The 24,156-nt window shown below is 31.5% G+C and overlaps 1 protein-coding gene across 1 annotated transcript in view; it reads left to right on the forward strand.

Annotated features, from left to right (window-relative positions):
• Positions 1-24,156, forward strand: part of nonC (serine/threonine-protein kinase Smg1) — a 331,176-nt gene that overhangs the window by 25,712 nt on the left and 281,308 nt on the right. Inside the window, exons 4-7 of the mRNA XM_089106498.1 lie at positions 1,245-1,411; positions 6,942-7,023; positions 22,435-22,482; positions 24,015-24,140. Coding sequence (XP_088962624.1) covers positions 1,245-1,411; positions 6,942-7,023; positions 22,435-22,482; positions 24,015-24,140 — 423 coding nt within the window. The remainder of the gene's footprint in view (positions 1-1,244; positions 1,412-6,941; positions 7,024-22,434; positions 22,483-24,014; positions 24,141-24,156) is intronic.

The following is a 24,156-nucleotide window of genomic DNA, read 5'->3' on the forward strand; positions in this document are numbered from 1 at the left end:
GCTAAACCAATTGGCTAAAAAAGTGATGAGTTTTAGCAATCTGTTTAAGTTTTAGTTAAGCCTATATAATGCTGTTTTTTGGGGAGTTTAATTGACGGCCATACTACACTAATTTGCGGTAGATTTTGTTTATGAATATAATTAATATCACTTTTGTCACCTGATAAACTGGATAAAAAGAAAACACTGGAACCCTCTTGAATGCCATGTCGGATTAAAAATTTTTATTAAATGAAGAAATTTAGAAAATGCAATTAAGAGATATTTGAAACTTTCGAAACTCCAAAATTTTTGGCAAGACCAACTATCACAGATCCGAACTTCGAAGGAGTTGGGAATGGAAATAGTAAAGCGGCTCTCCCCCTGCGTACGTTGTTGTCTATTGTAAATAGTTAAGTTCGTTAAGTCAAGTAGGCTATAACTTTTCACACACTAACAAGTTCTTTTACTTTTTTGACATAAAAATTCATAAAAAAAAATCATAATCATGTCTAAAATCATCACAATCATCATAAGTAGACTATTCAAAAATTCAAAATGTGGAATGGAGATTTAAGCTCTGTCTAACGTGAAAGGCTTCCTAGGAGATGTTTATTAATTTAATTTGGAAATTTATTAATTGTTTATCACGTTTTGCTGTTACGATGTTGACTTTGCCATAATGTAACGCACATTTCCCTAAAGTATAATGCCATGTAGTTGTCTTTTTGGAAATGTAAATGTACCATCAAAATGTTTTTTTTTGTTTTTTCTTTATTAAGCACAAGCAATTTTTCAAACGGCGGGGTAAAAGATTTGAATAAAAGGCTAATGATGGTGGTAATTTTCCATTTGACTTGCGACGTACCGACAATGTTTATTGACAATACAAAATGGGTTTAATTTCTTATTTAGTAAGTAACTACTAAGAACTTATCGGGTTTGTGCCAGTGCAAATGAGTATATCATGAGCAGGGTTACCATCGAAAGCATTTGGTGATAAATAGTAAATGGCGACATCCGTGGTTACGGACACAATTTGCTCTTTTGTGATTATATAACGCAATGCGAAGTCTTAAGTTATGCTACGTATAAATGATTTACAGGCTAGTTTGAAAGTATGACTACACCTTGGTCACTGCACGGAGGACCCTCACCCCAAGAAAAGGCTTTGACAAAGGTTATATGAAAATTCATGTTAATAAAATTTTTAACATTAGTGTTACTTTACAATGTCAAAGTTGTTCATTCACTTATCATTATAGGAATCAATTTTGTTACCAGAAAATGGGAAATATATAAGAAGAAATTTGGAAACCCTGCTGAATGCCATGTTAGACTTATCTCACGCTGCTCCTGGCCTAGAAAATCGACAGCAGGTGGCGTTTTCTATTGGAAAAGCAGGATATATTTCAGAACATGATCTTGGAGTGTAACCATTCTTTTTCTCTTCTTTACTCATTTCAATTCTTGTTCCTTCTTTATTTTATTCTTCCCTATATTTTTATTGTTGTCTGCTGTATCCATTTTTATCCTATGCCTGACTCTAATTGGCATAAAATAGAAATATTTTGATCTGGCTATTGACAGTGTGTTAGTATTATTTACAGTTTATACCTGGAATCTACTGAAAATTACTTTTTGCAAAATTAGCTTTTTTAAATGGGCTTCAAAATTAACAGCGAATTTACCATCACCATTAATATTTACCAATTTTATGCTTCGAGTGTTGCCGAGAATAAGTTGTTGCCGAGTAAGTTACAGTGATGACAGTCGTATTCTGAAGCGTTGGCTCTCCGAAGGATGGAGGAGGTTTTGCTAGATGTTTTCCAGAGAAATTGCTTACGTATTATTTTGAGTACCCGACTGATTGACCGTATCTCAAACAGTAGGCTGTACGGAAAATATGGGTCGATCCTGCTTTCTAGGGCTATGATGAGAGAAATATTGAAATGGCTAGGATACGTTCTATGCTCAGAAAATATTTCTGACTGGATGAGTGCCTCCCATTTTTTGCTTTACTTGCAGCATTTTATCCTTCCATTCAAACAGTCACCTGTACTTCTGAAAATAAACGACCAGATCAGCCGATACACCATTGAATTGCTTGATCTAGCTAAAAATAATGGTGTTGTACTTTTAACTGCCTCTCTCCACACTCACAAACTACTCCACTACTCCACACTCCACTACTCACAAACTACAGCCTCTACTACTACTAGGAAGCCGCAAAACATTTATGGTTGCCCATAAATGTACAACAATATCAGTGTGTAGTATTGCTGAGCTGCTGGAGAAAGCATATCCAAAGGTTTTAACTCCTGGGAATATAATCAGTGGATTTAGAGGAAGTCGGATCTACTCCAACAACAGAGATGTCTTCAAGGATTTTGATTTTCTCTTGTCATATGTCTCAGACAGAATCTTGTGAAGCACTTGTGAAGCACATCTTGTGAAGCACTTACATGGGAAGTTTCTATGCACAGCGCACTTTCTGTGCGACATTTAGACTCCTTCTTTAACATAGACCTCGAAACGGACGCAACGCAGGTCCTGTCTAAATGAGAAGCAAAGGTCATCAGATGATTCGTTAAAAGAGATGGTCCTTACAGACCCCTTTCCAAAAGACTCAACACGTAAAATAAACAGGAAAGAAAATATGAAAATTTAGAAGTGCTCACTTACACCCCTGTGAAAGAAAGCATTACTGCTGTGATAAAAGCTGTATCTGCCAAAAAGCCCTAGTTCTGAAATGGAAGAAAGTCAGAGAATTGAAAAGACTGTTAAGCAAAAGACATGTTTCTCGTAAGAGGAGTTACAGTTGGAGTGACGATTCTGACGTAGACTAGCCTGTAACTCCAGTATGGACGTTGAAGACAAGCCTTCTACCATCAACTTCCAATTTTACACTTAGAAATTCAAAGCTGGTGATTACATTCTGAGTGAGCTGAAGAGCAAGAAAGGGTTGTTCACCATGTTATTACCATGACTTAGCGCTAACTGACGAGATCGATAGTGTCTTAAAGACAGAAGTTGAAATGAAAATGCAAGTACTGACAGGTGGAACCTCAAGATTAACAGAGCGGCTTACTTTTGGTGTTGATCTGTCAATTTGTAATTTGAAATTAATACTTTTTAGTTTTTTTTTTAAACCGCATTGATTTTTTTTTGTTTTTTATGCTGACTATATTCTGTAGCCGAAAAACAAGTTTTAAGTTTCCCTGGCCACTTCTCTGTTTCTTTTGTCAGTTGACGGCCGTAAGCCAGAGACGGCCGAACCAGTAGCGGGGTGGCCCAGGTTCGGCACTTTTGACCACATGGATAGAGAGGCATCCAGGTGGAAAAGTGATGGGGTATTTCTAATCGTCTTGTTCAAGGATGATATTGAATGACTTACCTTTTCTTTGGCATACTCAGTAACTTCTTATCGCTTGAATCTATTCCTGGAGAATTTAAAAAGTCAAAACCTGCTGATCACGGGCCAGTCTCCTATCTATATATCGGACCAAACATCAATATTGGATATCAAAATGTAAATATCGATATCGGAAACGATATTTGGAAATTTCAGTTATTTCCAGTTTTTCCAATCATCTACAGTAAACATCGAAAAGAAAAATTCCAACACACGAAAAGTTCTCGTTAATATGTAGCGTAAATTTGAAGTTCTAGGGGAGGGAGGGCATTTGTCTCCCCCTTTCCTACGCCCATGAGATTGCCCATGATCTTCCTTATCGGGCAACTGTCTAGGGCCAAACGAAAAGCAGATTGCCCCCGTATGGGGTGGGGGGATGTCCTAAGGAAAAATTTCCCGGAAAGGGGAACTTCTTGGGAGTGTGTAAAGAGGGAGGCTTTGAAAAGTTTGCAATGGAAGAGGAGTGCGTGTAGTTGTGTTGGTCTCAGGCGGCTTGGAACTGCAGTGAGTTGTTAGTAGCAGTAGTAGTAGTAATGCGTCGCTGGGAAACAAAGTAAATGACAATTTGTTATCTTAAAATTAGCCACATTTTTTAGCATCGATTGTGCAAATGCTTATAGAAATCTATGGTAGAATAAGTGCTTAGTTTTAAATTGAAGCTAAGCTAGAATAAAGTACCGGGGGAGGGGGTATTATAACCTGAATAAGCCTCCATTGATATGTTTGTTGGTTTTTGGATAAAGAATGTCTATAATTGTATGTTCTGATTCAATGGAATTAGTTTTGACTTTTGGAGATTCAACTCTATTTTATTTTATGATTCTGAGTATTTCATTGTTGACTAGGCCTATAATAATTATAAAACTAAAATTTTCATAACTAAGGAGAGATTAAAACTTTTAACTAAGGGGGACTCGAACTGGACACAAAAATAAACCTCCTCCTGGGTTGTGACCCTGAACAAAATTATTTTAATGGTAATAAGCAGCTTGTCCAAACTACGCGAAATAAAATTTCTAATTCTGTTGAGTTTGGTTGAATGAGTCAAATTGAGGATCGCCGTGTACGTGTTTAGAAGAAGTATTTTTAAATCGTTTCGTTGGAATTTTTCTATCCCATACTGCATAAATTGATATTTCTTCTTCTTCCATTTTGTGCTGCGTAAGTAATTTGTAATTCGGCTTATTCGGCTAATTTTGTAATTCTTAGGTAAAAATTGTTCTTATATACTCGTAAATTCTAATGTATTTTGTGATTGATTGATTCTAATGTATGATTCTGAATATTTCATGGTTGACTATGCCTATAATAATTATGAAACTAAAATTTTAAATCCTGATTCTCGCCATGTAAATAACAAATTTTCTAATCGGTTCTAATATTTCAATGAATAACATTTGTCAGGTTACTAAGACACAGCCGATTGTGCAAATGCTTATAGACATCTATAGTTAAAAGGCTAAACTAGAATAAAGTACTGGGGGGGGGGGGTGGATAACGTTAAAAGGGCTCTATTGAAGTGTTTGTTGGTTTTCGGATAAAAAACGTCGATAATTATATATTTTCATTCATTGCAATTTGTTTTGATTTTGGCGAATTAACTGTAATTTATTTTATGATTCTGAATTTTTGGTGGTTGATAAGCCCTGTAATTATAAAAATTCAAAATTCTGTATATTGAATGTTGCTAAGAAGTAAAGTAAATGGCAAATATATCATTTTAATGTTTTAATGGGGTTTAATGTTTATTTAAGGCTCGATAACTATAAAAAATAAAAATAAATATAAAATACTCTCTTAGGTTAGGTTTGGCCTTACAATTATTAAGAAAATTTCGTGGTTATAACATAGCACTTGTTAAAATTTGCCAAAGTCCATTTTCGAAGGCCTACTTTCTATTTTGTTTTATTTACTCATAAAATACAAAATAAATAGATATAAAACAGTTATTGGGTTTTAATTAACATTGTTCAAATCACTTATATACCACCAACTAGGAGCATTATTCTTATGAATTTTGAGTCTATCTCAAAAAGTCTCCCCAGCCTAACAGTAAAAGAATCTAACTAAAAAAAAAAAAAAAAAAAATCCAGTTTTCTATTTTGCCAAAGTAGGCCTTTTTAAATGGACTTGACGGATTTTAACAAGTACTATGCTATAAATAATTGACGACATTGAACACACCCTAAATAACTTTCTAAGACAAAGTTTGAGGAGGGGCAGTGGCGGGTCTAGTCCCTCGTGCGCCCGTGGCAAAATTTTGGTTAGCGCCCCCGATTGTCTCCCAAAAAAATTTCAAGCCAAATTTTAACAAATTTTCGTTTGTTAACAAAATCATTTTCAATTTTTTAATTAATTAATAGTTCGTTTAAAATTTTATTTTAATTTTTTATTTATATTATTTAATTATTGTTAATTGTATTAATTTAATTATTTTAATTATTTTCCTTTAATTTTATTTTTTTTTAAATTAAAAATTTATTATTAATGTCAGATTATTCATTTGGAATTTTGCGTCCCTAAAATATCAGCGCCTGGGGCAAGTCTCCCCTATGTCTCTCCCCTAAAAATCATTTTCTATTTTCAATTAATCAATAATTCATTTAAAATTTTGATTTAATTTTTTATATATTATTTAATTATTACTAATTGTTTTAATTTAATTAGTTTAATTATTTTTCTTTGATTTTATTTTTTCAAAAATTACAAAATGATTATTAATGTCAGATTATTTGTTTGAAATTTTGCGTCCCTAAAATATCAGCGCCCGGGGCACGTTTCCTCTATGTCTTTCCCCTAAAAATCATTTTCAATTAATTAATAATTCATTTAAAATTTTGTTTTATTTTTTGTATTTATATTATTTAATTATTATTAATTGTTTTAATTTAATTAGTTTAATTTTTTTTCTTTAATTTCATTTTCTAAAAAATTACAAAATTATTATTAACGTCAAATTATTTATTTGAAATTTTGCGTCCCTAAAATATCTGTGCCCGGGGCAAGTCTCCCCTATGTCTCTCCCCTAAAAACCAGTTTCAATTTTTAATTAATTAATAATTCATTTAAAATTTTGCTTTAATTTTTTATTTATATTATTTAATTATTATTAATTGTTTTAATTTAATTAGTTTAATTATTTTTCTTTAATTTTATTTTTTCAAAAATCACAAAATGATTATTAATATTAAATTATTTATTTGAAATTTTGCGTCCTTAAAATATCTGCGCGCGGGGCAAGTCTCCCCTCTGTCTCTCCCCTAAAACCTCCTCTGGGAGGGGGGTAACCTAAATAAAACTATTGATATGTTTATTAGTATTTGTACAAGAAATGTAGACCATTTGTAGTTTTGATTTATTTCAGATAGTTTTGATTTTCGTTGATTTATCTATAATATATAGGCTTAATACTAAAGAATAAACAGTCTCCCCAATGTCTCCCCAACGTCTCCCCAATGTCTCATATGACTATGAGTTAAGTATTTGTTATTTATTTTTTTTTAATATTTATTTTTTATAATAGAAGTTTTTATTTTATTTTTTATAGCTACCTTGATTGGTGTTTGGATCGTTTTAAAACGGAAATCAGTGATAAAGGAAGGCTGACCATAATTGAAAGCATTATTGAGGTGAGATAGTCATTATTTTGATTGATGCATAATTTCTAGTTTTCCAAAAATTTTTAGTTGTATTATTCTAGCACAATTTCTAGCATTTAGCTTATAGTATTCCAAAGTTTTCTAGTTTTACTCTTCTTGTATAATTTCCAAGATCTAGCAGCCTATCTAGTATGATACCTAGTTTTTTTTTAATTGTTTTATTTTCTTGTATAATTTCTTGCGGGAAGGCGTCATAACATCCAACCGTCAGGACATCCGACGTAATAACATCCATAAAATTCGTCATAACATGGACAAAAAAATCCTTCAGAACCACCAACCGACAACATCCAAAATTTTTAAACTTTAGTTTTTCGGGGATTTAGGAGGGAAAGGTGCCTAGGTTAGGTTACGTATTTAATATATGCTATGCTTTACCCCCACCCCCCTGATGTGCAAGTACGTAGCGGAGTTTTGTTTCTAAACTATTATATACTTATTATTATTATATAAACTTATAAATTTTTTTTTGATGTTATGACGTTTGGTGCTTGTGGCGGTTGTTCGAAACGGTAGCATCCCATTTCTAGCAAGTAGTATTCCAAAGTTGCGAGTTTTAGCCAAGGGTGGATCCAGGATTTTTTCGGGGGGGGGGGGGGTTACTAATTTTTGACTCAGTTTTCGACTAATTTTACTGATTTTTACCTAGGTTTTACTAATTTTCGAATCGGTCAAAAATTTCGGGGGGGGGGGTTGAAACCGGGTAACCCCCCCCCCCCCTGGATACGGCCTTGGTTTTAGCCTTCTTGTATAATTTCTAAGGACTAGTATTTAGTGTGATATTCAGTTTAATTTTATTTTTGTTTTATTCTTCTAGCATAATTTCTAGCATTTAGCTTGTAGTATTCCAAAGTTTTCTGGTTTTACTTTTCACGCATAATTTCTAAGATCTAGTAACCATTTTGATAGTATTGAATTTTTAAATTTTACTTTTACTTTTTTCTATTCTTCCAAACCTAAGTATATGGTTCTATACATTTTTATAATTCATTATAGTTTTCTGGTTTTTGGTTTCTTTGGTTTCTTTTGTTTTTATTTTGTTTTGGAGAGATATGATACGATTAATTGGTAATTAAACAAGCATATATTGAATATATTGTACTAATCCCCGGGGCTCCACCAAAGGTTTAGTGGCGAAGTTGATTGAATTTTAACTATAACTAAAAGGCGATGCTGTATATGAAATGATATAATTTTTGTGTATTTATTTCGAGCTTTTGTATTTTTTTTGTATTTATTTATTGTATTTTATTCGAATTTTGAAGTTTTATAATTACAGGGCTTATCAACCACCAAATATTCAGAATCATAAAATAAATTACAGTTAATTCGCCAAAATCAAAACAAATTGCAGTAAATCAAAATATATAATTATCGACGTTTTTTATCCGGGTTTTTTAAATTTGAATTTTTAAATTTTACTTTTAACTTTTTTTTTCTATTCTTCCAAACTTAAGAATATGGTTCTATACATTTTTATAATTCATTATAGTTTTCTGTTTTTTTTTGGTTTCTTTCGTTTTTATCTTGTTTTGGAAAGATATGATACGATTTGTTCCTAATTAAACAAGCATATATTGAATATATTGTACTAATCCCCGGGGCTCCACCAAAGGTTTAGTGGCGAAGTTGATTGAATTTTAACTATAACTAAAAGGCGATGCTGTATATGAAATGATGTAATTTTGTGTATTTATTTCGAGCTTTTGTATTTTTTTTGTATTTATTTTTTGTATTTTATTCGAATTTTGAAGTTTTATAATTACAGGGCTTGTCAACCACCAAATATTCAGAATCATAAAATAAATTACAGTTAATTCGCCAAAATCAAAATAAATTGCAGTAAATCAAAATATATAATTATCGACGGTTTTTATCCGAGTTTTTTAAATTTGAATTTTTAAATTTTACTTTTAACTTTTTTTTCTATTCTTCCAAACTTAAGAATATGGTTCTATACATTTTTATAATTCCTTATAGTTTTCTGTTTTTTTTGGTTTCTTTCGTTTTTATCTTGTTTTGGAAAGATATGATACGATTTGTTCGTAATTAAACAAGCATATATTGAATATATTGTACTAATCCCCGGGGCTCCACCAAAGGTTTAGTGGCGAAGTTGATTGAATTTTAACTATAACTAAAAGGCGATGCTGTATATGAAATGATGTAATTTTTGTGTATTTATTTCGAGCTTTTGTATTTTTTTTTGTATTTATTTTTTGTATTTTATTCGAATTTTGAAGTTTTATAATTACAGGGCTTATCAACACCAAATATTCAGAATCATAAAATAAATAACAGTTAATTTGCCAAAATCAAAACAAATTGCAGTAAATCAAAATATATAATTATCCACGTTTTTTATCCGAGTTTTTTAAATTTGAATTTTTAAATTTTACTTTTAACTTTTTTTTCTATTCTTCCAAACTTAAGAATATGGTTCTATACATTTTTATAATTCATTATAAAACTGGATTATAACATTATAATCCATTAATTCCATTATAATCCATTATAACATTATATTGATCAATGCAAAAAAGGTACTTTCATTTCTTTTGCTGTTTTGGCGCCATCTGTCATAGCCACACTCGTCACACTAAGAATTTATAAAAATATAGATGACGTTCCCTTCGTTCGCAAGCGAACAAGAAGAGGACGCAGAGGTGGCAGAAAGAAATTTAAGATTGACGTGTTAGTCACCTACGGACGATTGGCCAGCCAAAAGCCTAAGCGTGAGAGGTGTTTAGTCTCAATCCCGCGCGTGAGCCTACCGCCCCGGCTGATCCCTGACAACAATGCTCCTACCTATGATTTCGGGTCTGATTGTCCTCCAGTATTATCACCGCAGGTTCTCTCTTGTAAACACCAACTTCCAAACTTCCTTCTGAGCAACGTCCGCTCACTAACGAATAAAGTAGATGAGTTAGATGTCATTCTACGTCAGAATAACATCCATATCGCCGCAATTACCGAAACATGGCAGCTCAATGAAACAAGTAGAAGGATGGCTGGTTACAAGATTTTCTTGAACACTAGAACAGACAGGATTGGCGGAGGTGTTGCCCTGTATGTACGCGTATGATATCCCCTGCAAATATTTAGATAACTTCAATGACCCTAACCATGAAACGATCTGGGCATTATGCAAGCCAAAACATTTACCACGAGATGTCTCTTGCATCATTATTGCAAGTATCTACTATCCTGAAAGCGCCAAAAACAGACGGCTGTTGGTATCCTACCTTCAGTCTACGTTAGACACATTACGTCAGCGGTATAGCCGCCCAGGCTTCATAATAGCTGGTGACTTCAACCAAACAAAGAAACAATGGCTTGCCAATACGCTGGGTATGTCACAAGTGGTCAAGATACCCACCCATGTGACCGGGAGCACCCTTGACCTTATTCTTACAAACCTTGCTCCATATTACAAAGACGTGTCTTCGAACGGGCCATTGGGCAAATCGGACCATCACACTCTGCTGATGAAGGCAAAAAGTGAAATCAGGAAGCTTAAGAAAATAAAAGTACTCCGGAGACCTATCACGAGGTCTGCTATTAATACGTACGGAATGTGGGTCGGTACTCACTGCTGCAGCGAAGTATACAACGAAAGCGATGTCAACAGGAAAGCAGAAATATTTCAGTCCCTACTCTATGACAAATACTTAGAAGTTTTCCCGGAAAAGCAATTTGTCGTGAGCGAATCTGACAAGCCCTGGATCACTACAAAAATAAAACAGCTGATTCGCGAAAAAAACACTGTAAGGCAGTCAAGTGGTGACGCAACGTCGTTACGATTATTAAGAAACAAAATAGTTAGCCTTTGTCGCGAGGCAAGAAAGTCCTTCGGAAAATCCCTTTCGGACCCTGAAATAAAAAAGGATCCCCGTAAATGGCACCGTCTAGTGAGGCAGATTGCTGGAAAAACAGTATCATCCAGTATCCGTATTCTGAACGATGATGGGTCACTCGTGAGTGCAAATGACGTCAACAATTACTTTACTGACATTTGTACATCCTTTCCTGCCCCAACTAACACTGAAATAGAGAATCTACTGTCAATATGCCCTGACGAAGGTGAAACCGAAATAGTTGAGCATCAAGTTTTCAAAGAGCTGAACAAGTTGTGTCCATCCAGTAGCTCTTTTCCTGAAGAGCTGCCTATAAGGTTAATACGAGAGTTCTCTCTTTTCCTGGCCAAGCCACTTGGACACATCATCAGCGAATGTTTCGCCCAGTCAACTTTCCCGTCGTGCTGGAAACGCGCATTTGTGCGTGTTATACCGAAGACTAAAACACCCAAATGTTGCAACGAGTTACGACCGATATCAATCACATCTACCTTTGCAAAAGTCACCGAGTCATTCATCCTGCGTGAATTGCTCAAGCAAACGCGGGAAAACATAGACCGTTACCAGTATGGCGGCCTCAAAGGTTGCAATACCTCGATATACCTCGTGCGCCTAGTTGACATTATCTTTAAGTGGCTTGACAAGGGCAGTACCTTCATCGACCTAGCTCTCACCGATTTCAGGAAGGCATTTGACCTGATTTGTCATCTTACGGCAGCAAAAAATATGCGAGCAATGGGCAAACAGAAGCGGTCTCTTGCATTAGTGATGAGCTTCCTCCAGTACAGAATGCAGTGTGTATTTCCATTGTTTGAAGGTGACTTGATCTCATACTGGTCTAAACTTACCTGTGGAGCCCCTCAGGGTACAAGACTTGCTGGTTTCATATTTATCTCCCTCATCAACTTCCTCCTTCAGAATTTCGAAGAGCGACTCAAATTCGTCGACGATTTATCATTTGTCCTCAAATACCTCGTCAGAGAAGGTGTAATCGAACGTCAGTTCAGCGAGACCCTTCTGGCATCCTTCTCTGAGGACTGTGAACGTTACAAGTTGACACTGAATGCAGATAAATCAATGATCCTCAGGTTTTGCCCCTTAAAACGTGATCTGGAATTCCCGCAAGTCCCTTTCCCTGTTGTTCCATCTGCAAAAATCCTCGGAGTCACATTATCGATGGACTGCACATTCACCGAACACGTGGAGAAGGTTATTAAGGCTGTCAATGCATCACTTCAGACCCTAGTCCTGATGCGCAGGTTTGGCTGCGACACTCAAAGCCTAAAAAATGCCTATATTACGTATGTGAGACCTCTACTCGAATATGCCGTCGCTGTCTGGGGACCTTTTGTCGAGAGCACCCACTACCTTTGCGATGACCTTGAATCTTTGCAGAAACGAGCTGTTAACATAATCATTGGTAACAGAAGTGACGACTACAACAAACTCTTGCAAGAACTGAACCTTGAATCTCTCAGTGACAGGCGATTATCACTGATCATGTCCCTCGGCAAGTCACTGCTATCTTCACCCCATCACAGACTGATCCTCCCACCCGATGCTCCTGTTAACCAAAGAACCAGATCCCAGTCGAAGCTACAACCCCCGGTCTGCAGGACCAACCGCTACAAAAACACGTTTGTCCCCTTTTTCGTAGAAGCATACAACAAGACTTAGTGTTATTTGAATTCACGTGTTAGTGTTTTTATAGTGTTATTTGTATTTTTTTTTTTTTTTTCATATTGTTGTAAAGACGACATAAATTAGCCATGGCTACGCTGTTCGATCTTAATAAACCTATGTCTATGTCTATGTCTATGTCTATGTAATTAAACAAGCATATAGTGAATATATTGTACTAATCCCCGAGGCTCCACCAAAGGTTTAGTGGCGAAGTTGATTGAATTTTAACTATAACTAAAAGGCGATGCTGTATATGAAATGATGTAATTTTTGTGTATTTATTTCGAGCTTTTGTATTTTCGTTGTATTTATTTTTTGTATTTTATTCGAATTTTGAAGTTTTATAATTACAGGGCTTATCAACCACCAAATATTCAGAATCATAAAATAAATTACAGTTAATTCGCCAAAATCAAAATAAATTGCAGTAAATCAAAATATATAATTATCGACGTTTTTTATCCGAGTTTTTAAATTTGAATTTTTAAATTTTACTTTTAACTTTTTTTTCTATTCTTCCAAACTTAAGAATATGGTTCTATACATTTTTATAATTCATTATAGTTTTCTGTTTTTTTTGGTTTCTTTCGTTTTTATCTTGTTTTGGAAAGATATGATACGATTTGTTCGTAATTAAACAAGCATATAGTGAATATATTGTACTAATCCCCGAGGCTCGACCAAAGGTTTAGTGGCGAAGTTGATTGAATTTTAACTATAACTAAAAGGCGATGCTGTATATGAAATGATGTAATTTTTGTGTATTTATTCCGAGCTTTTGTATTTTTTTTGTATTTATTTTTTGTATTTTATTCGAATTGTGAAGTTTTATAATTACAGGGCTTATCAACCACCAAATATTCAGAATCATAAAATAAATTACAGTTAATTTGCCAAAATCAAAACAAATTGCAGTAAATCAAAATATATAATTATCAACGTTTTTTATCCGAGTTTTTTAAATTTGAATTATAAATTTTACTTTTAACTTTTTTTTCTATTCTTCCAAACTTAAGAATATGGTTCTATACATTTTTATAATTCATTATAGTTTTCTGTTTTTTTTTGGTTTCTTTCGTTTTTATCTTGTTTTGGAAAGATATGATACGATTTGTTCGTAATTAAACAAGCATATATTGAATATATTGTACTAATCCCCGGGGCTCCACCAAAGGTTTAGTGGCGAAGTTGATTGAATTTTAACTATAACTAAAAGGCGATGCTGTATATGAAATGATGTAATTTTTGTGTATTTATTTCGAGCTTTTGTATTTTTTTTTGTATTTATTTTTTGTATTTTATTCGAATTTTGAAGTTTTATAATTACAGGGCTTATCAACACCAAATATTCAGAATCATAAAATAAATAACAGTTAATTCGCCAAAATCAAAACAAATTGCAGTAAATCAAAATATATAATTATCCACGTTTTTTATCCGAGTTTTTTAAATTTGAATTTTTAAATTTTACTTTTAACTTTTTTTTCTATTCTTCCAAACTTAAGAATATGGTTCTATACATTTTTATAATTCATTATAGTTTTCTGTTTTTTTTTTGGTTTCTTTCGTTTTTATCTTGTTTTGGAAAGATATGATACGATTTGTTTGTAATTAAACAAGCATATAGTGAATATATTGTACTAATCCCCGAGGCTCCACCAAAGGTTTAGTGGCGAAGTTGATTGAATTTTAATTATAACTAAAAGGCGATGCTGTATATGAAATGATGTAATTTTTGTGTATTTATTTCGAGCTTTTGTATTTTCTTTGTATTTATTTTTTGTATTTTATTCGAATTTTGAAGTTTTATAATTACAGGGCTTATCAACCACCAAATATTCAGAATCATAAAATAAATTACAGTTAATTCGCCAAAATCAAAATAAATTGCAGTAAATCAAAATATATAATTATCGACGTTTTTTATCCGAGTTTTTTAAATTTGAATTTTTAAATTTTACTTTTAACTTTTTTTTCTATTCTTCCAAACTTAAGAATATGGTTCTATACATTTTTATAATTCATTATAGTTTTCTGTTTTTTTTTTGGTTTCTTTCGTTTTTATCTTGTTTTGGAAAGATATGATAAGATTTGTTCGTAATTAAACAAGCATATAGTGAATATATTGTACTAATCCCCGAGGCTCCACCAAAGGTTTAGTGGCGAAGTTGATTGAATTTTAACTATAACTAAAAGGCGATGCTGTATATGAAATGATGTAATTTTTGTGTATTTATTCCGAGCTTTTGTATTTTTTTTGTATTTATTTTTTGTATTTTATTCGAATTGTGAAGTTTTATAATTACAGGGCTTATCAACCACCAAATATTCAGAATCATAAAATAAATTACAGTTAATTTGCCAAAATCAAAACAAATTGCAGTAAATCAAAACATTAAATTATCAACGTTTTTTATCCGAGTTTTTTAAATTTGAATTTTAAATTTTACTTTTAACTTTTTTTTCTATTCTTCCAAACTTAAGAATATGGTTCTATACATTTTTATAATTCATTATAGTTTTCTGTTTTTTTTTGGTTTCTTTCGTTTTTATCTTGTTTTGGAAAGATATGATACGATTTGTTCGTAATTAAACAAGCATATAGTGAATATATTGTACTAATCCCCGGGGCTCCACCAAAGGTTTAGTGGCGAAGTTGATTGAATTTTAACTATAACTAAAAGGCGATGCTGTATATGAAATGATGTAATTTTTGTGTATTTATTTCGAGCTTTTGTATTTTCTTTGTATTTATTTTTTGTATTTTATTCGAATTTTGAAGTTTTATAATTACAGGGCTTATCAACACCAAATATTCAGAATCATAAAATAAATAACAGTTAATTCGCCAAAATCAAAACAAATTGCAGTAAATCAAAATATATAATTATCCACGTTTTTTATCCGAGTTTTTTAAATTTGAATTTTTAAATTTTACTTTTAACTTTTTTTTCTATTCTTCCAAACTTAAGAATATGGTTCTATACATTTTTATAATTCATTATAGTTTTCTGTTCTTTTTTTTTGGTTTCTTTCGTTTTTATCTTGTTTTGGAAAGATATGATACGATTTGTTTGTAATTAAACAAGCATATAGTGAATATATTGTACTAATCCCCGAGGCTCCACCAAAGGTTTAGTGGCGAAGTTGATTGAATTTTAACTATAACTAAAAGGCGATGCTGTATATGAAATGATGTAATTTTTGTGTATTTATTTCGAGCTTTTGTATTTTTGTTGTATTTATTTTTTGTATTTTATTCGAATTTTGAAGTTTTATAATTACAGGGCTTATCAACCACCAAATATTCAGAATCATAAAATAAATTACAGTTAATTCGCCAAAATCAAAATAAATTGCAGTAAATCAAAATATATAATTATCGACGTTTTTTATCCGAGTTTTTTAAATTTGAATTTTTAAATTTTACTTTTAACTTTTTTTTCTATTCTTCCAAACTTAAGAATATGGTTCTATACATTTTTATAATTCATTATAGTTTTCTGTTTTTTTTTTGGTTTCTTTCGTTTTTATCTTGTTTTGGAAAGATATGATACGATTTGTTCGTAATTAAACAAGCATATAGTGAATATATTGTACTAATCCCCGAGGCTCGACCAAAGGTTTAGTGGCGAAGTTGATTGAATTTTAACTATAACTAAAAGGCGATGCTGTATATGAAATGATGTAATTTTTGTGTATTTATTGCGAGCTTTTGTATTTTTTTTGTATTTATTTTTTGTATTTTATTCGAATTTTGAAGTTTTATAATTACAGGGCTTATCAACCACCAAATATTCAGAATCATAAAATAAATTACAGTTAATTTGCCAAAATCAAAACAAATTGCAGTAAATCAAAATATATAATTATCAACGTTTTTTATCCGAGTTTTTTAAATTTGAATTTTTAAATTTTACTTTTAACTTTTTTTTCTATTCTTCCAAACTTAAGAATATGGTTCTATACATTTTTATAATTCATTATAGTTTTCTGTTTTTTTTTGGTTTCTTTCGTTTTTATCTTGTTTTGGAAAGATATGATACGATTTGTTCGTAATTAAACAAGCATATAGTGAATATATTGTACTAATCCCCGAGGCTCCACCAAAGGTTTAGTGGTGAAGTTGATTGAATTTTAATTATTATTTAAAGGCGATTCTATATATGGGATGATATCAAGAGCAGATCCAGGATTTTTTTTTTTTTTGGGGGGGGGGGTTACCCGATTTTTACAGGTATTTACCTGTAAAAATACCTTTACAGGTATTTTTTAGATTAATTTTCGACTTGGTCAAAATTTCGGGGGGGGGGGGTCAAACCGGATACACCCCCCCCCTCCTGGATACGGCCTTGGATGATATATAAGCTTTTGTTTCTGAAATGATGTAATTTTTTTTTGTATTTATTTCGACTGCCTTCTCTTGAATTAAAAAGAAGGCTAAAAAATAATGCTGCATAGAAAAGTAACTTCCCGAAAAATATCTTTCCCCCCTTTTCCCTGTTTTAACTTGAAAGAAAAGAAAAGAAACTAATTACAAATCTATACATTTTTTTTTCTTTTTCGGTTTTTGGTTTGTTTTGCAAGAAAGCATTAGTAAAATTTTAAGATGATATTGTCGTAGCTTCAGGTATACAATCGGATTCTATATATGATTTTGCTTTAGGAATGATGTGTTTTTTTTTTTTTTTTTTTTTTTTTTTTTTTTTATATGACTGTTTTGAATTAGAAGTAAAAATACTTGTTGGTTATAGGTGTATAGACGTCTGGATGTATAGTTCTAAAAACAAGTTCAAGTTCCCTAAGTATAGAATTTCCAGTTTCTCTCTCGGTAGAGCTTAAAACAATTATACTAATTTAGAAGATACTAAAAGATATAGAGAGTAATTTCTTATTTAAGCAAAAACTTAGAGGATAAGCACGACAACACTGGCAACACAATGGAAGACACACAAGAAATAGAGATTCGACTTTTTTTTCTATATACTGAAAACCGTTTTGCGGCAACCTTTAAATTGAATATTCAAGTTTAATAATTGAATTTGTTTAGATTGAAGTTAGGAAATATAAAAAATGTTTTTATAAGGGAGGAAATTGGTGATTCTAATGTGGAAACGAGCAGAAATAGAATCATCTAATTGATTGAGCTTCATATTAACATAAATATCGCAACTAAGAATTGGTGAACATGCATAAACACAATGGAAGATACACAAAAAATGGAGATTCCACTTTTTTTCCTTCTTTTTATACTGAAAACTTTTATGAGGGAATCTTTAAATTGAAAATTTAGGTTTAATAATTGAATGTTTCTTAGAAAAAAGATTTGAAAATTTAATAAAAAGCTTTGTTTATGAAAAGGAGTTATTCATACTAAATAAAATAAATAAAATAATAAAAATAAAATAATTAAATAATGAATGGGATTGCAGAAATAAAATAATGGGATTGGTCGATCTTAATACAAACCTTAACTATCACAAATAAGAGTGAAGCTGCACCCCAACCCCCTCCTAACATTAAGTACATTGCTCTAGCATCTTTATTGCTTTACTGAAAACGATGCATGTTTTGACAAATGTGTTTTTCTTTTTCATAACATGAAACATAAAAAATAATTAAGTTTACATATATCATTTGTCTCAGTTTTCAGTATGAATACTTATTTGTAGATCGTTTTCTTTTAAGCGCGCAAAGTATAAAAAAAACTCAATAGAATTATGAAATTGGAATTATGATACAGAATTAGCAGAATTACGGAACAAATAGAATTATGAAATTGGACAAAGCATAAAAAATTCAGAAGCAGAGTTTCTGGATTTAAGCTCCAAATGGCTCATATCAAGTCCAAGATTGATTAAATTTAAATTTGATTAAATTAATCTAGTCAAATTAAAAAGAATAATTGCATTGGATGATGCAACTGGGTGATGTGAATATTGCAATTGCTGATTATTAGACCCCCCCCCCTAAAAAATTTTTGTCCGACTCGTAAAAACGTGACAAAAATGAATATAAACAAATTTTTTATGCATTTTTTAAGTTTTTGTGACCCCACCCCTGAAAATATCCTTTTGAACCCCCGTGGAAAAAAGTGCAAGAACAAAGTTTTAGCCAATTTTCCCAAATCAAGTAAAAATGACCAAAAGCAAAATAAGCCATATAGTACCATAAACACCAAGATATACTAAAGAAAGCTGATATGTTTCTATGGATGCTTGAATTATGTAGGACTTATAGTTTTGACAAGATGCAGAAACGAAAGTTTATATAATAGTAATAAGTATATAATAGTTTAGAAACAAATTTCGGCTATATATTTGCACATCAGGGGGGTGGGGGTAAAGCATAGCATATATTAAATACGTAACCTCACCTAACCTAGGTACCTTTCCACCCTAAACCCCAAAAAACTAAAGTTTAAAAATTTTGGATGTTGTGACGGTTGGTGGTTCTGAAGGATTTTTTTGTCGATGTTATGACGGGTGATAGCAATTGTTAGCATTATCATATGGTTGCTTCATTCTTTAACAAAATATAAGCCTTGACTGATGTCATCTTTTCTCTACAGAAAGTTATTTTGTAACATACTACTACTACTAACAACTCACTGCAGCACCAAGCCTGCCTCCTTACACCCTCCCGTTATTTTCCAGTTTCCCTTTAATATTTTCTACGACCTCCAACCCAATTCGGGGAGGACATGCTTTTTGTTTGACCCTCGATGGTTGACCGATAAGGATGATCTTTGACAATCTGTCGTCCTTCATCGGCAGAACGTGTCCTGACCGTCTCAACCCTTCTCTCATCATTATCCTAGAAAGTGAGATTAAACCACAATTTTCATACAGCTTACTTTTTGAAATATGGTCGGTCAGATGGGTACTCTTTTTGTGACTCTTCTTTTTGTGATGTGACTCTTTTTGTGAATCTTTTTTGTTTTTGAAGAAAAATTAAGAAGTCTTATGCACTAGTAATCGTGTATATCTTAGAAAAACACATTAGTTGGCTACCAATTTTTATTAGAACGGTAGAAAAAGGATTTTTTTTTCAGTTTTGAAAAATACGATTGGCAATATGTTAATTTGTAAAAACAAATAATAAGTATTTTTCCTTTCTAAGAAACTGATGAAAATGAGCCAATGCAACACCATCGAGATAAAGTTATACCTGACGAGATTAAGGCTAAAATAGGTTAACATGAAATACTGGTATTTATAAATTTTACTGAATTAACATAATATAACTTAAAAACGCCAGCTTATACAAGTCAGACAGAGGGGTAAAACTCAATTTGACTGAAATGAAAAGTACTGAATGAAGTGCTAAGCACTGATTAAAACCCGATAATAAGTGAACCAAATGACTAAAAAATGACCAAAAATGACTAATGACTAATGAATGACTGATGATTAAATAATGACTAATGGATGAATGACTAAAAATGACTAATGACTAAATGACTAATGACTAAATGACTAATGACTAATGAATGACTGATGATGAAATAATGACTAATGAATGAATGAATAAAAAATGACTAATGAATGACTGATGATTAAATAATGACTAATGGATGAATGACTAAAAATGACTAATGACTAAATGACTAATGACTAATGAATGACTGATGATGAAATAATGACTAATGAATGAATGAATAAAAAATGACTAATGAATGACTGATGATTAAATAATGACTAATGGATGAATGACTAAAAATGACTAATGACTAAATTACTAATGACTAATGAATGACTGATGATGAAATAATGACTAATGAATGAATGAATAAAAAATGACTAATGAATGACTGATGATTAAATAATGACTAATGGATGAATGACTAAAAATGACTAATGACTAAATGACTAATGACTAAATGACTAATGACTAAATGACTAATGACTAATGAATGAATGAATAAAAAATGACTAATGAATGACTGATTAAATAATGAATAATGGATGAATGACTAAAAATGACTAATGACTAAATTACTAATGACTAATGAATGACTGATGATGAAATAATGACTAATGAATGAATGAATAAAAAATGACTAATGAATGACTGATGATGAAATAATGACTAATGAATGAATTACTAAAAAATGACTAATGGCTAATGAATGACTGATGATGAAATAATGACTAATGAATGAATGACTAATCACTAAAATGACTAAAAAAAGAGTCACAAAAACACACGAAATGTTTAAAAATGCGAAATTACAGACTTTTACCATCTATCTCAACGGTTTTTGCAAAACATGTGTTTTTGCAAAAAATATAACAAAAAGTAGCTGGCCTTTTTTGGCCTACTTCTAATACAGTAAATTTTTTTTCTGTTCTTTTTCCCTTTTTTTGAAGCAATTTTCTCTTTTTCCTTTTTCCCTGGTATTCTCTATTAATTCCGGGCAAGAAATGTTGATAATTTTGTAGTTTTCATTGAATTCCGATGAGGCGATGTAATTCCCCTATCCTGCTAACCAATAAACAGCCAATTAATAATTTAAAAGGTTCATAATTATGAACTTAATCAACCAGCCAATTGTTTAGAATTATAAATTCTAGGTTAATTCAAGCTTTTGCAAAACATATAACAAAAAATAGTTGGTCAAGACTTTGGCCTACTTCCAATGCAGTATTTTTTCCTTTTTGAAGTAATTTTCTCATTTTTTGGTTTCCTTGGTATCCTCTGATTTTGGCCTACTTTGGACTACTTCCAAGACAGTATTTTTTTCGTTTTTGAAGTAATTTTCTCATTTTTTGGTTTCAATGGTATCCTCTGATTTTGGCCTACTTTGGCCTACTTCCAATGCAGTATTTTTTTCTTTTTTGAAGTAATTTTCTAATTTTTTGGTTTCCCTGGTATCCTCTGATTTTGGCCTACTTTGGCCTACTTCCAAGGCAGTATTTTTTTCCTTTTTGAAGTAATTTTGTCATTTTTTGGTTTCCTGGTATCCTCTGATTTTGACTTACTTTGGCCCACTTCCAATGCAGTATTTTTTTCTTTTTTGAAGTGATTTTGTAATTTTTTGTTTTCCCTGGTATCCTCTGATTTTGGCCTACTTTGGCCTACTTCCAAGGCAGTATTTTTTTCCTTTTTGAAGTAATTTTCTCATTTTTTGGTTTCCCTGGTATCCTCTGATTTTGGCTTACTTTGGCCTACTTCAAAGGCAGTATTTTTTTCCTTTTTGACGTAATTTTCTCATTTTTTGGTTTCCCTGGTATCCTCTGATTTTGGCCTACTTTGGCCAACTTACAAGTCAGTATTTTTTTCCTTTTTGATGTGATTTTCTAATTTTTTGGTTTCCCTGGTATCCTCTGATTTTGGCCTACTTTGGACTACTTCCAAGGCAGTATTTTTTTCCTTTTTGAAGTAATTTTGTAATGTTCTTGTTTCCCTCGTCTCCTAGGATTTTGGCCTACTTTGGACCACTTCAAATGAAGTATTTTTTTCTTTTTTGAAGTTTAGTATGTAAAGTTTTATATATAATGAGATGGCGCAGTCATCAATTTACTATTATTTGTGCTTTATTGACTTTTTCTAAAGTAGAAAATGGAAAGATTTCCAGATTTCCAAAGATTTCCAACCCCGAAATTAGGAAGACCAGAATAGGAGAATAGGATCCAGAAAGGTGCAATTATGGCAGAAGCAATAATGATATTTGGAAAGAGACATTGAATGATTTAAAATAGAAATGCAGTATAAATTAAAAAAAGAACAATTCTCTATCATCTGTATCATCTTAGATAGATTCTATTAATTACTTCCTTAGATTACATTCTGTAAATTTATACATTTTAAATGGTATTAAATAACTTCTCTTTTTTAGCTTTTAAGGCTTGAAAATGAAGCTCCACAACTGAAAAATCCTGATGAAGTAAGTTTCTGTTATACTTTTCTTATATTAAATTTCTTTTTAACATAATAATATATATTTTATGTATTATTATATATTATACAATATTATATAATAATATAATAGAATATAAATTTTTATTGTATTAAATCGTGTGCTTCCTTTCATTTTTCCTTTTGACTCATTTACCTTTATAAAAATATAATAATGTTTTATTTAGTTTATTATTAGTAAATTTTATTCTTAGTAAGTTTTATTATTGTTTGTATTCCTTTTATTTTTCATTTTCTGATAACTTCAAAGCCTTTATCAAGGGGAAAGGGGGGGATGGATTAAACGATTAATACACACTAGAAAATAACACAAAAAAAATGAGAAAATCTTTATAACCATCGCTTATTTTTAGATTGCATTTCCATGGTTTTCCCTTTAGTATGCTTTCCTTTTGTTCACCTTTTTGATCGTTTTTTTTCTTTAAAGTGTTTATCAACGGAGGATATCGAATGATTCTGATTTTCTCCTTTTTTTTCTTTGCAAAGCCTTTATTGACAGAGGAAAAAAAGAGATGAAAACGGTATTAAACAAATTAACACACGAGAGAAAAGAATATAAAGAAATGAGGTAAACATACAGACAATCCTCAAATAAAAGCAATCTATTTTTTTGTGATTATTCTCAGGTGATAAAGGCATTTGAACATAAAGCACAAATTTTGAAACTTATATTATTATTTATATAAAAAGGTTTTGTCTTGTTTTCTTTTGTTTTGATGCTTTCAAAGCCAAAAGAGAAAAGTCAATAGAGAAAAAAGTAGGCCGTGGACCTTTAGAGTAGCAGAGTCAGTTAAATGAATTGTGTTTTATTAAAGTGATCTCTTTTATCTTTATTGAATTTATGTCAACTATTTATTTCAACTACATTTTATTGCTTTGATTGTTTGATATTTGCCTGGTCATTAATTAGGACTGTAATATAAATTATCATTATTAATAACTTAGTTCCCGTTATGGTAGGGATTGGGGATAGGTAGTAGACCTTTCGGATAGCAGAGTTAGTTCATCCTGAAGTGGAACTCTTATATTTTTGCTTCTAAGTCGAATTCTTTTATTGAATTGAACTCTTCCTTTTGTCTTTATTTCTACTTTTTATATGATATTAACTTAATTATTAATTAATGCTAAAGTTTTAATTATTTACAGTAATAATTTAGGTTTCTTTATATTTGTGGTAAGATATAGGCCGTGGACCTTTAGAGTAGCAGAGTCAGTTTGTCCCGATTTAGAATTGTAGTTTTAATTAATTAAAAACTTTTATTGAATTGAACTCTTATTTTTCTTTACTTATTTTACTTTTCTTTACTTTCTTTATATTTTTATTTTTACTTTACTTTACTATTTATTTCAACTCTTATTTTTCTTCTTTGATTACTTGATATTGCTCTGATTATTGATCCATGCTAAATTGTAATTATTGATATCAATTTGGTTATTAATTGGACTTTATTGAGCCAAACTCTATTTTTTAAGTTCTCACGTTGAATTTTTTACTTCCAGAGACTAATAGTCACAGTTCAACAGATACTTGAATTCACAGAGGCCACAGAGCTGGTCAAGCCTGTGGTCCAGGCCATTTTGTTGCTGCTAGAATTAGACATACCTTCATTTTCAAAATACTTCCACGTGAGTTGCCTTATTT

The sequence above is a fragment of the Artemia sp. Qi Xiang Cuo genome, chromosome 20, assembly GCF_049724085.1.
Source record: "Artemia sp. Qi Xiang Cuo chromosome 20, ASM4972408v1, whole genome shotgun sequence".
Taxonomy (NCBI): Eukaryota; Metazoa; Arthropoda; class Branchiopoda; order Anostraca; family Artemiidae; genus Artemia; species Artemia sp. Qi Xiang Cuo.